Source organism: Bos javanicus, chromosome 2, assembly GCF_032452875.1.
Source record: "Bos javanicus breed banteng chromosome 2, ARS-OSU_banteng_1.0, whole genome shotgun sequence".
NCBI classification, from domain to species: Eukaryota; Metazoa; Chordata; class Mammalia; order Artiodactyla; family Bovidae; genus Bos; species Bos javanicus.
This window is the reverse complement of record NC_083869.1, coordinates 88,073,153-88,086,204: the sequence shown is the minus strand read 5'-3', so window position 1 is coordinate 88,086,204 and position 13,052 is coordinate 88,073,153. Positions and strand designations below refer to the sequence as shown.

Genomic DNA, 13,052 nt, shown 5'->3' with positions numbered 1-13,052 from the left:
CCATTATGCTTGCTTAGGAAGACTTTACAACACTCTTCAACTGCACTGAGGGTACGAGCAGGGCAAGCTTGTTTTCATTTGTATCACTAGAGCCATGGGGTATACCTGGTACACAGCAGGTATTCAGGGAACAAAAGTTGGATAAATGAATGACCACTGAGATAATTTGGAAGAAATCTCATTTATATTATTCACTACATGTCTTACAAGCAGTTGGGAATAAACTGGGCATAAGTAAATAAGCACTTGATATGACAGTGCTGATCATAATTAAAAAAAAATATTTTGTAAGGCACCATGTGGCGAGGCTAATTCTCTTCTTTGTCTAAAGTAATGTCTGCCCCACCCTTATTTCCTATGTTCCATAAATTGATACCATGGATGGTATATGGGCAATGGACAATAATGCTGCTTTGTTGTTCTTAGGAGTGAATACTAAGTTAATAGTTGTGTCAGGTGTGGTGTGGTGTGACTTGTTAGTCTGTTGTGCAGGCTTAATAATAATTACCATGATCTTTAATGATAACAATTCTTAATGAGTATTATTATTGTTAATAATGATTACATTTAATAATTACATCCAATACTTATTATCTTTAATAATAATAATTAGCACATGGGAACCAGTGTCACAATTGTATTATCTTTAGAAGAAAAATCTAAATCTGTGACCTGGTAGTTTGCAGAATGTCTGCTCCCACCCTCTGCTTTCCAGATCAGAGTGAGTCAGGAAGCTTCCAGTGTCCAGGCAACAGGGAGGGGTTTCTAGAGAAACTCCTATGCATTCTATGTGTCAGAGGTCATACTCACATATGTCATTTTACACAGAGGTCTTATTTTTATTGTGAAATGCTGTCACCATGACCAGCTGATCTTCTACCTCCCCCTTCATAACTTTTAGTTTTTCTTGCAGATCCTTACTCCGTAACGTACTAATTTATGTGAATTACGTGGGGCGGAGTCCATGTTTATTACTTGTATGTTGGTAAAGCTTTGATCTTCTTTTGTCATGGCTGCGTTTAGATTTAAATGCCTGTATGACTTTTTTTTCTAATAAAAAACAGTTTATAAAAAAATCTTTAGTGAATTAAACATTTTTTAGCTTTTCACACATTGATACAAAGCAGAGAAATGTTTCAGTGACAACAGATTTCAACAGATTTTCAACTACATTAATTTGCTTTACTCTTTAGGGTGGTTTACTTCTTTGAAAACATAAGCAGAGGTATTCCTTTCCAGTGGTAACTGGTGTTAACATATAACATAGTAATTTTTTTTAAAAGACAAAGTTTCATATTTGTATGCAGACTTTGATGTAAATTAAATATCAGTTAAGACTTATGTGAGCAGAGTAGTTGATGGCCTATTTAATAATATTTAGAAACATAAAAGATACAAGAGGGGTTTCTTTTAGATTCCTATCCATTTTCTTGTACATATTCTCATAATAGCTTAGGGCCTCAAATCAAATATGCTTCCCTCCTAGGTGTCTTACAATATTTATAGACAAAAGCACATCTGATATGAAAATACTGGTCCCATTAATAGCTAATGATAAGACCGTAGACATGAGGATGCTAGAGACAGAAGGTTTCCTTGATCTCACTTACGTGCTGGCTATAAACTTGAGGTTTCTCGGTCAGGAGACCTTGATTGGGGCACTCCACTTTTTAGTGACTAGAATCTGAGGGCTTCTGTCACTGCTTGGGGCAGTTGTGCTGCAGTCTGATGGTAATAATGAAGAGGAAAAAAATCCACAGCTTTCCCATTAGGCCTATCCAACTAAGAGGCTTGTTTAATCCAAGCCACTGTCAATCACAGATGAGTGACTTTTATAACTGTCTCTTCCCTTCTTATGATGGTGACTGGGATTTGCTTTGTAATGTTTGTGTTTTGCTCTTGATTTTTGTCCCTGCAGGTTTGATGATTCCTGTCTTTTGTGTGGTGGAGCAGTTGGACGGCTCTCTTGAATATGACAACAGGGAAGAGCATGCTGAGTTCGTCCTGGTTCGCAAAGACGTGCTTTTCAGCCAGCTGGTGGAGACTGCGCTCCTGGCCCTGGGCTACTCCCACAGCTCAGCAGCGCAAGCACAAGGTATTCTCCCATCTCCTTCTCCTCCCCGTGCCTCAGGCATGTCATGATTTGAGGAAGAGTATGTGCCCCGAAATAATTCTCCAAACAGGGATTGGAGGAGAATGGTCACATTTAGCATCTTTCCCAAACAGTAGACAGCAGAATGTTTCATGGAGAATCTTGTTCTCTGGTTGCTTTGGGAAGCATTTGACCAGCACCTCTAGAGCCACCAAAATCATTTCATTTTGCCGTTTGCATTTCAAAGTGGTCATCATAGAGGGTGTTTTTTTTTTTTTTTTTTTTGCATTGATAGCTCTCTTATTTTCTCTAAGTCCCCAAATCAGTGTTCTCAGAGTACTCAGACATTTGACTCCTAACTTATCCAAACTTTAATATGTGATTTATAAGCTTTCAGTTTTCTAAGTTTATTCACTGCTTTGGGCCTGCAGCTTTTGTACTTTATGATCAGTTTTTAAATAGAAAAAAAAATGTATGCCTCTCGTATATTGTACTTTGTATCTTTGAAAACCTGTCTGTAGTTCTGTGGTCCAGTCATTTAAAAAATGCTCAGTGTGTCAGTGATCAATTCATTTTACTGATTTAATAAATATTAAATTAGCTTCGTTATTTCAGTGTGAATTGTACAGCACTAGGGACCTCATTGTGAACTGGTGTTGCCCATTGTTCTTTTATGCCAAATAATTGACAAAACAAGTAACAAAAATATCCCCAAACCTGAAGAATAGAAAAACAAATTTTTGACCCAATAGAATGATGTTTGTGCTGGAATGATTGAATTGTATAGATTATGATAAAGGACAGAAGCATATGACTGCCAGGTTTTATTCCATATATTAATTTCTATCGTTACTTAACATTTGTGTATGTGCTATCGATTTTTGCTACTTTTTCAGATGAATTCCTCCTCATATACTTCCTAAGAACTGTTGGTACAATCCTCTATTTATTTAGAGAAGGAAACGAGAGATTAAGCAGTTTATAAAAAGTTACAAATATGGTGACCAAGAACATGGGATTTAAACCCCCAAGCTCTTGACTCTGATTTTGTAAGCAGATTATTACTTTTAAAATTTTTTAAAAATTAAATATTCAAATTATATCTTGGTTCTACGATCTGAAACCAACCCATCTACAGGAGATTAGGAATGTTTTCCCAAGTCTCTGGGTTATTGTGAGTTGAAGTGCATGCTGAATCCCTCCACTTGGCCTGTCCGGGTGCAGCGATACATACTGCTGAATCGTAGAGTCCACTGCTTTCAAAGCAGCATGATAAAGGATGATTCATTTCCTTCTTGTGTGAGGGATTCAAGATTTGATCCCGAGCAAATTGCACGCTGGGCACCATTGCTTTTATTGCATGCTATGTGCCCAAATGAAAGAAAAGAATCCCCCCTTCTTCCCCCCCATAAACTTTTCATGCCATTTTAGGGATATTTTCTCTGAATGTAAAGGTCATTGTATCCCACTGCTTGCATCCTGGTGTGCCAGCTTCCTGTTTGACAGGGCCATCCATCTCAGTTAGCACGGCTGCTCAACGCGCCGTGAGCTCACATGTGGAGCACAGAGCACTAAGTGGCAAAGATTTGATTTTTGGCACATGCTCAGGGCAGGGGCTCTCAGGAAATTTGCACGAGGGAGCCACACGGTTCCATTCAGTGATGTGGACTGAGAGTTCTACTCACCGAGATGAGATCCACTAGCAAGAAATATGGTCCATAGTGGAGGGTTAAAGAGGAAAAAAGCCAAAAGCGAATATTGGCTTCCCCAAAGTTTTTGAAAATGGTGGTTAAAAATGACTAAATATTACACTTTGTAAAAGTTTAATCAACATCCTGAAGGTGCTCTAGATTGCAGATATAATTTATTTTGTAGGTAAATGAAGGTATTATCTCTAGGTCCTGTACTGTAATTTCACAGAGGAGAAAAAAAATCACAGTTCATTTATTTTATTTTAGATTGCTGCTCTCTGTTTTGGGCAAATGGAAAAACTTAGAATTGTTTATTTTGGAATAAATGTATTAGATCCTTGTTGTCATTCAGATCATCACATGTGTGCAGTTTGTGGCACATTTATTAATATTATAGACCAAACAATGCATGATAAGACAGATCATTCACATGCTGGAGAAACAGCAGAGCAGGAGGAAGCTAGAAAAGGACGCAGAACAAAATGTGATTGGCTGTTCAAGGCCTGAGGTTTTATATGTCTAGTTTTCTGTTTTGTTCTGGTTTTATTTGTTTGTTAGTTTAGGTAATTCTCTCAAGATGGAGAAGTCATTGGGTGACCTCCTAGCAAGTGCGTTTGTGGCAGAGAAACTGAGTGTTTCTGAACCTCTTCTTCCTGTGTTGGAGAAGTTGGGCCAAACTAAACTGCAGGGAGAGCTGGTTTCTTGAGCCTATTTTTACAAAGTTAGACTCTTGAAACAAGATTTTTCATTTTGACATGGCCAGAAAAGAGCTTCAGTAATTGAATTAGAATAGTATTCAGATTGTCTTTAAAAGAGAAAACACATCAGCAATGTTATTTTCAAGTGACACTCATGTTCCAATGACAAGGCCGCATACCCATGCTCTTGTAAGCGTGTTGTTGTTGTTTAGTCACTCAGTTGTGTCCAGCTCTTTGAGACCCCATGCACTGTAGACCACCAGGCTCCTTGTCCATGGGATTTCCCAGGCAGGAATACTAGAGTGGGTTGCTCTTTCCTTCTCCAGGGGATCTTCCAGGCCCAGGGATGGAATCTGTGTCTCCTGCATTGCAGGTGGATTCTTTACCACTGAGTCATCTGGGAAGTACTCTAGTGAGCATAGCATAGTCAGTTACTTTTTCTGAGAGGTCATTCCCTCCAGGTGAGCTGAAGTTTTTTTAATAAAGAATATTTTCTTATAAAGGATGATAGAAAATCTACTAAAATGTAATTGAAGAGTTTCTAATCCAACCCTTCCCCTCCCCATTTTATGGTAACCGTTTTTATTTGAAGCCAGGTATTTGGACCCAAGAGAGGATAAGAGCACAAGATAATGTCATAAACCATGGGCATTAGGCTTTTTATTGACCCAAACCCTTCAGTTTCCAGAACATATGCCATTAACTTTCTGTGATTCTCAAGGATATGAGATGCAGGATTCATCTGACCAGCTGTTTTGCATATGCAAAAAGCCTAAAGATGGCAAGCTCTTTGCTTTTCCCAGAATAGGTAGCCTTAAGAACAACCGGCACGTTTTATGTTATATGCTGAACTATGAGTCAATGTATGTGGATCAAAAGTAGCTTCCAGTCTTTTGGAAGAGGAGTGTTAACCTAGGGAACGCTATGCAGTAACCCTCCCCCTCTAAAGCATCACTCCTTTCATTGGTCTTTCTTGTTCCTTTTCATCCTTTCAGTTTTGCTCCACAAGGCTTTTGGTAATAGCCATGGACCTCTCCACATGGCCAAGAGAGTTCTTTATCCTACTGATTATGTAGCTATTCACACTTGCACGGTAGATGGTGGACTCTGGGAGGTGGCAGTGATGGCAACATGATTCCTTACTGTGTACATTTGATTAACTTGTAAATGGATATCTTTTCTCTCTCCTGCTTCCTATTTAAAATTTATTTTTAAACTTTACAATAAAATTTATTTTTGACTAGAAAATTTTATTTAAGAACAAACATGCAGAAAAATAAATGAGCAAAAATCCTTTCTGGCTGGTTTTTTTGGGGGGTGGGTCATGAGTATGTAAAAGTTACGAGTTCAGAGGAAGTGTATCAGTCACCATTTTTTCTTATGTGTATTAGAATGGTTAAATGTGTGTGCAGTGTGTGCTTAGTTGCTCAGTTGTGTCCAACTCTTTGTGACTCCATATACTGTAGCCTGTCAGGCGGCTCTGTCCAGGGAATTTTCCAGGCAAGGAGAGTGGGTTGCCATTTCCTACTACAGGGAAATTAAATGTATATGGCTGTTTAAAATGACATTTTTAAAAAGTGACACAAAAAATGCATTTAATGTAACTTGAATCAAGCAGAGTGCCAAATATAATATCAATGATATAAAATTCTACTTATATGTATAGGAAAAGACAAAGGAAATATATGAAAATATCAATTGGGTGGGTTATGGGATTACATGGGATTTTCTTCTTTTTCCAATCAGAAAAAAATGTAAGTATGAAATTCTACTTCCTCTATGAATTCTTCTCTGAATAAGGGGGAAGTTGTTAATTTAGCCATAGGTGTGAAAACTTGTATATGATATAGATACATTATTTCCATTGTCTTTTTCAGTTTCAGATTAAAAAAGCAAAGAGCAATAAGTCATTAATGGGCCCCTGTGATGTATAAAATAAGGGTTTTTTAAAATTTATTAAAGTATAGTTGATGTACAAAGGTTTCTTGGAGTTTTAATAGTACAAGGTAACAAATTGGGCAATTACTGTTTGCCAGACACTATTCTAAGAGATTTACATGTACTTACTTATTTAATTCTTGCAACAGCTCTTGAAGTAACTTAAATGTTTCCCATTTCATAGATGAGGAAACTGAGGCAAGTAAAGAGAGGGAAATAACTTTCCTTGGGGCACAGGACTAGTGGGTGGAAGAGCCGAATCTGAAGCCTAGTTAAATACCTCCTGAGTCAGAAGCCTCAACCATAGGTTTGTCCAGTGACAGCCCTGATCACTGGAAATGTAGAGTCAGGGTAGGAGTCCATTCTTCTGTAATTCTTGTTTTTTTACTTTTTGGACATAAGGCCTAAAAGGCAAGACTTTTGGATTTGGATTACTCTTACATAATGATTTTATTTATTTTGTGACGATTACATATATTCAATAATGATAAATTATATATATTTCACTTCCGTAATGGAATGTACAGAAATATTTCTTCAAGATAACTGAGACAGATTTCATTAAAAACAAGAGCCTCACAAAATTGTTTATTGACGCCAACTCCTAAAACTATAAAGAGGGCCTGTAGTAGGTATGTGGACTTTCCAGGTGGCTGAGTAAAGAATCCACCTGCAATGCAAGAGACACAGGAGATGTGGGTTTGAGCCCTGGGGTCGTGAAGGTTCCCTGGTGGAGGGCATGGCAACCCACTCCAGTATTCTTGCCTGGAGAATCCCATGGACAGAGGAGCCTGGTGGGCTGCAGTCCACAGGGTCACAAGGAGTCGGACACAACTGAGCGACTAAGCACACATGTACATGGTAAGTTACATAATTCAAATATACATTTCTTTCTTATGAAGCTAAAATGATTCCTGATATGCAAGTAAAGCATATTTCTCAGCAATTCTCATCTTCAAATTAATTAATTCAGTAGCATGAAACACCTACTGTGTATCAGTCGTTCTAGGTTCTGGGGAAAAAGAACTGGAAAAAATATCTTGCTTTCACGGAGCTTATACAAGAAAAGTTTAATATATGGATTTCTAGTTAGTTTTTGCCTTGTGAGCTCAGAAACATTGGATATTGAGGCTCAGAGAATAGAGATGCATATAAAATTTGTTTACTGGTTGGTGCTAATTTTTAACTAAATGTTTATTTTCTTCCTGAAAAACACTTGAGAATATCTCTTCTTCTTGTTAGCTTTTGGAAATAAACGTTGAGGTGGGAAATATGGGTTACAATTTCTAGGAAATCCTTACTTGGTTTTACTAAGGAAAGCTATTTATTTGTCTCTTCTGTCCATTGCTGTCTTCATTTAAAAAACAGCCCTAATGTTGGCTTTGCTTTTCTTTTGGCCTTACAGCTAGGTATGTGGGATCTTAGTTCCCCTACCAGGAATTGAACCCATGCCCTTTGCAGTGGAAGTGCGGAGTCTCAACCACTGGGTCATCGGGGAAGTCCCTGGCTTTGATTTTTATTGGTGAAACTCTTCTGTTCTCACAGGCCCATTTCTTCAGAACACAAGGGTGGCACTAGTGGTAGGCATTTAGTTAATGTTAGACGAGTGAACAAATGAAGATATTTATTACCCTGGAGAAACATGCATTCTTAAAAAGTATCAGTTTACTGTCTTTAATTATTAGATTTGGACTCATGAACTGGAAGTCATTTTGTTTTCTTAGAGTGATACATAGCACAATGGGAAGTTGGTAGGAATGCTGTAAATATTTTTTGAACATTTATTAAGATTCATTTTTGCTAAACTGTTTTCATAAGGAATTTTTATGTGTATATGAAGTTGTGTGTGAAGTTGGTTCCCATTCATTAACTTGCTGTTTTCATCAGAAGTGAAGTATAATTTGACTCCTTGTGAAAGTGTGAATGGGTTAGTTGCTCAGTTGCCTGACTCTGCTATTCAGGGACTGTAGCCTACCAGGCTCCTCAGTCCATGGGATTTTCCAGGCAAGAATACTGGAGTGGGTAGCCATTCCCTTCTCCAGGGGATCTTCCCAACCCATTGATCGAACCTGGGTCTTGTGCATTGTAGGCAGAGTTTTTACTGTCTGAGCCACCTGGGAAGCCCCCAGTTTGACTACTTATTGTTCAGCTATTACCATTTGTAGGTTATCCCATGTCATCATTCCATAGTGATGTTTTGGCTATGCTTGGTGTGGCCAAACATTCCAATCATAACTGTTAGACTCAAAGAGGTAGTTATTCAAAGGGTACCTAGGGGATTGCTGGCATCTAAATTATTCTGATCAGAACTTAGAGATATTGTGTCAGTGTTTACGTAGACCTCATCTGTTTGAAGGCATTGTATGAAGGGAGAATAATTTCAGCTTACGAACGATAAACAATGATAAGAATATACAGAATAAGATTTAAAACCAGAGCAGTGAGAATATTTATATAAAAAGGAATGGAGTGGTATTACTTTATATTTTATGTTATATAAAATAAATGTTATTTTATATATATTATTCCTTTATTATCATATACTTTCTAGTGGGTTAGTTCTATAACATACCACGTATTGGGAAAACTTTACATAGAATACACTTTCATATATAATACATACAGAGTTGAGAGTGTATTAAATACTCATGAGCTCATCATCTAGGATCAACAATTAGCAATTTATAGTCGATTTTGTTTCATCTGTGCTTCTACCCATTCTTACCTCTCTCCCACTGGATTATTTGAAATAATCCTAGGTGTAATATTTTGTCCATAAATATTTTACTGTCTTTTAAAGACTATTTTAAAAACAGAACTACAAGTGTGATGCCTAAAAATAAAAGATAATAATTCCTTAATGTAAAATATCCAGTCAAGGTTCAAATTTTTCTAATTTTTTATATCTATATATATATTTTTAGTGTTTGTTTATTCAAATTAGAGCCATACAAATCTACATACTGTATTTGGTTGATGTGTATCTTAAGTCTTTGAATCTATGGGTTTCTCATTCTCTTAAATTTAAAACTTACATTTGCTGCTTTAATTCAGAATTATTTTTATTTTGCTAAACTTAATGAAAGCCCCAATTCTATAAATGTAAATATTATGATTTCAAATAAAAAATTAATAAGCTTAATCATGACCTTGGACAGGAATTCAGAAAAATCACTTTTTTGAGACACAGAGAAAGAATGATTAAAAGACATATGTTGTCTAAAGCTGAAAGGTTTTTCATGCTCTGAAAGTTTGACATTCTCCCTACTGAAAATGTTTTAAATGATCTCTTGCCTTGTCTGTCTTAGTTTCTTTCTTTGGTTCACTCTCTCTCTTTTTTTCCCACTTTTTCTTCTTTAATTAAACTCTCATGTTTGGGAGACTCTCAGAAGTTTTTTCTTTATAAGGGCAATGTTGGAAAAAAGGTGCATATTTAGAAATTTTAGGCCTTGGAGCAAACTTTTAATAAACAAGCTGCTTTTTACAAAATTCTGTGGCTCTCAAAAAAGAGCTAAGAAAGCTACCCAAAATTGCTGTTAACCATGTTTCAACCCTCATTAGAGCTGGATGGACCAAAATGTAAAACACTGGCTGGGCTGACACAAATCTCTAACAAGCCCCCATGCTCTTCCCTCCTCTACTACGTAAAATTAAGTATTCATGTATATGTGTGTGCATATGTATTTATTCACCTGCACATAGCAAAACCTGAAGCACTACTTTATCACTAAATGCTAGGGGAAGAAGAATGCTCATCTTACTTCTTTGTCTATTATATACTTAAAAATGAATATCTAATATGTGTTTAGATTTCTGTATTTCTAATTTTTGTTTATATTGTCATAAGTGTTATTTAAAATACATAAAAATGTATTTATGACTCATTTAAAGATCAGCTGATGGAATTGTTGTGTGTATGTAAATTTGTAGAGAGTGAAGACCCTATCCAATTTGATTTGCAGAATGCCTAGCTGTTAAGTAGGAAGTGTTTGATAAAAAGTGTTAAGGGCAGTGAATTAAAAAAAAAAAAAAATCTGATCTCACTTGACACCTGACCTTGAAATTTTTGCCAGAATGTCCAGTGGAAAAAATCATTATTAGTGGAAATCATTCATTAAAGACAAAACTAGCTCATTATTTTCTCTATTATGAGGGACGGGTTTAGCAATGTTTGCAGTTATGTTTTATTTGGGGCGGTTGGTCATGGTGACCATTAGCTTTGATGTATTTTTTAAACTGCTTAAAATCCTTCTTTTTGCAGTTTGGGCATTAATGCCTTTGACCTGGAGGGGAGTGATCATCTTAGTTCTGCGTTTTGGCATTCATATAAAATGATCCAGGTTAAAGAGATCGACCCACAGTGATATACAACTTTTATTTAATAATTAAAGTATGTCCCATTAAAAATATATAGCTTTTGAGGAGTTATGAGAAGGAAACCTACCATCTAAAATTGGTGATACTCTGATACAATTTATATTGTGTTTAATTTTTTATTCTATTCCCTTCAAAAGTATAACTGTCATTTACTAACGTATAGATTTAAAATACAGGGTAGTCATTTGCTGAAGACCCACTCTTTTTGTGCTTTAAGAAGATGCAGTAGCAATTCTGTGAAAGGAACTCATTTGGTAAAAAGCACATTCATAAATGATACAATAGACAGTGCTGGTACCTTTTGTGTAGATCCTTTATATTTAATGCTTTTCATTGATAACAATTCTCAGTCTTGATGCTATACCAATCATATTTAATAAAGTCTATTTTGACATTCATGATAGTAAAAAATCCTTGGCCATAGACATTTTGTAATATTCAAATACTTTTTAAAAACTTTCTTTTTTTCCCTTTTTAATCTGGATAAGAGCTCTGTCATCTAATTCTTATAATTTCAGTTAATTCTTTGTGTAATTGTGAAATTTCAGAACTATAGTTCCTTTTTCTTCTAAAATTCGTATGCATTTTACATTTATACTTTGTCCAAATTTTCTCAGATACAATATAATTGTATTTAAAAATTTTTATGGGATATAAACTCTGCAACAAACTCTTCATTCATTGTGTAGTGTCAGTTGGTGGGAGGTTTATTTGTAATGTATGTAGGCATCTTGGCACGGAAAAGGAGCCCTGCGGTGTCAGGGACCTCTTCTGTCTGCTGTGTGACGGAGCTCAGCAGTGGTTGTGGGAGGCAGGCTTGCGGAACAAGCATGCAGTTGACCGTTTGGTCACTCATGAGCTCCTTGGTTTGGTTTCTGAGGTGCCAGATAGATTTCACATGATTGTGATGAGCATTTAAAATTCAGTGCTTTGAAAAGCAGTGTTTTTGTTGTTGTTTTGGAGTTTTTTGATAGTAGCTTTGAGAGCTCTAAAGAGTCTTACATCAAGGTTCTACTTGCTCAAAAGCAGTAACTAGCAAGATTATTTGTGTGTCAGTGCGGGAAACAAAGGTTTTTCCCTGTCTGCCCCTGTTTGGTTTGAAGAAATGTCACCCAGGACAGAAGAGCAAATCTGCGCTACTGTTTTACAAGCTAGTTACTCAGGTTGGAAAAGATCGCTGCAGGCTATATGCAAATAGACAGTGCCCAAGGTTTCTCTCAGCTTCCAGCTCCAGCTCGTCAGAGAAATGCATCCAACATATTTTTTCTGTCAGTTTTGTAAATCAAAGAATGAAATGCTAGAATGCTCATAGCACAGTCAAACCTCTGTCCTCAATGATGTGGCTCTACAAGGCCTAATAATCTCCCAGGTGAAAATCTGGGCCCACCATCCTGGGAGCCAAGTTAAGAGGACAGTCTGTTCTTATCAAACGCTTTGACCAGTTTTACTGACTTAAGGTGATGGTTCTTGAGAATATCTGCTCCAGAGCCAGAATAATAAATACAAAATTCAAGTGTCATGTTTTATTATTATGAATACAGTGCTTCCTTAAGGGAAGGGGGAAGTTTCTTTGAAAGGGGGTCTCCTTTAGATACTCTGCAAGGGAAAAGAGAGATTAGAATTATTTGGAAAGGAAGTACTTTATTAAGATCTTAAGTCTTTTAGAGCATGACTGGAAGAAGTGTAGCTGAGTTTTACTGCGCCCCTTTTATGGAGAGGAACACAATGCATACATTTTTGTTTATTGTTGTTATTGTCATTTTTGTTATTTTGTTTATTTGCTCAGTCATGACCAACTCTTCTGTGACACCATGGACTGTAGTCCTGCCAGGCTTCTCTGTCCATGGGATTTCCCAGGCAAGAATACTGGAGTGGGTAGCCATTCCCTTCTTCAGAGACAATGCAGACACTTTTGAAGATTATACCTTAGTTTTGTGGCTCTCTCACAGACTGTATCATTCATTCACTTAACAAATATTTCTTGAGTGCCTATTACGTGCCAGGCATTGTTCTAGGTGTTGAGGGCACAGCAAAGAACCAAACATATAATGCCTCTGCTGTCAAGATACAAGGAGATAGAAAACTATAAATATATTAAAAAATGTTAAGTAGGACCTGGCAATAAATTAATGCATATGTTGATCCTATTTTCCCCATCTTGTCTAGAAGGAAGTTTTGGCAAATTTAAACTTGTGGAAAGTAGCCATTTGGCCAGAACAGAATTGAAGCTTTTGAATGGGGTTTGAGGATTAAAAA

General features: G+C 36.6%; 1 protein-coding gene across 3 annotated transcripts in view; it reads left to right on the top strand.

Moving 5' to 3' along the window:
- The window catches only part of SATB2 (SATB homeobox 2), a 203,190-nt gene that overhangs the window by 24,890 nt on the left and 165,248 nt on the right, over positions 1-13,052 (top strand). For 2 of the 3 annotated variants that reach the window (XM_061380931.1, XM_061380924.1), the window contains exon 3: positions 1,919-2,095. In XM_061380931.1, coding sequence (XP_061236915.1) covers positions 1,919-2,095 — 177 coding nt within the window. Of the gene's footprint in view, positions 1-818; positions 978-1,918; positions 2,096-13,052 lie in introns of those variants that run through there. The other variant, XM_061380939.1, reaches the window with a different exon arrangement.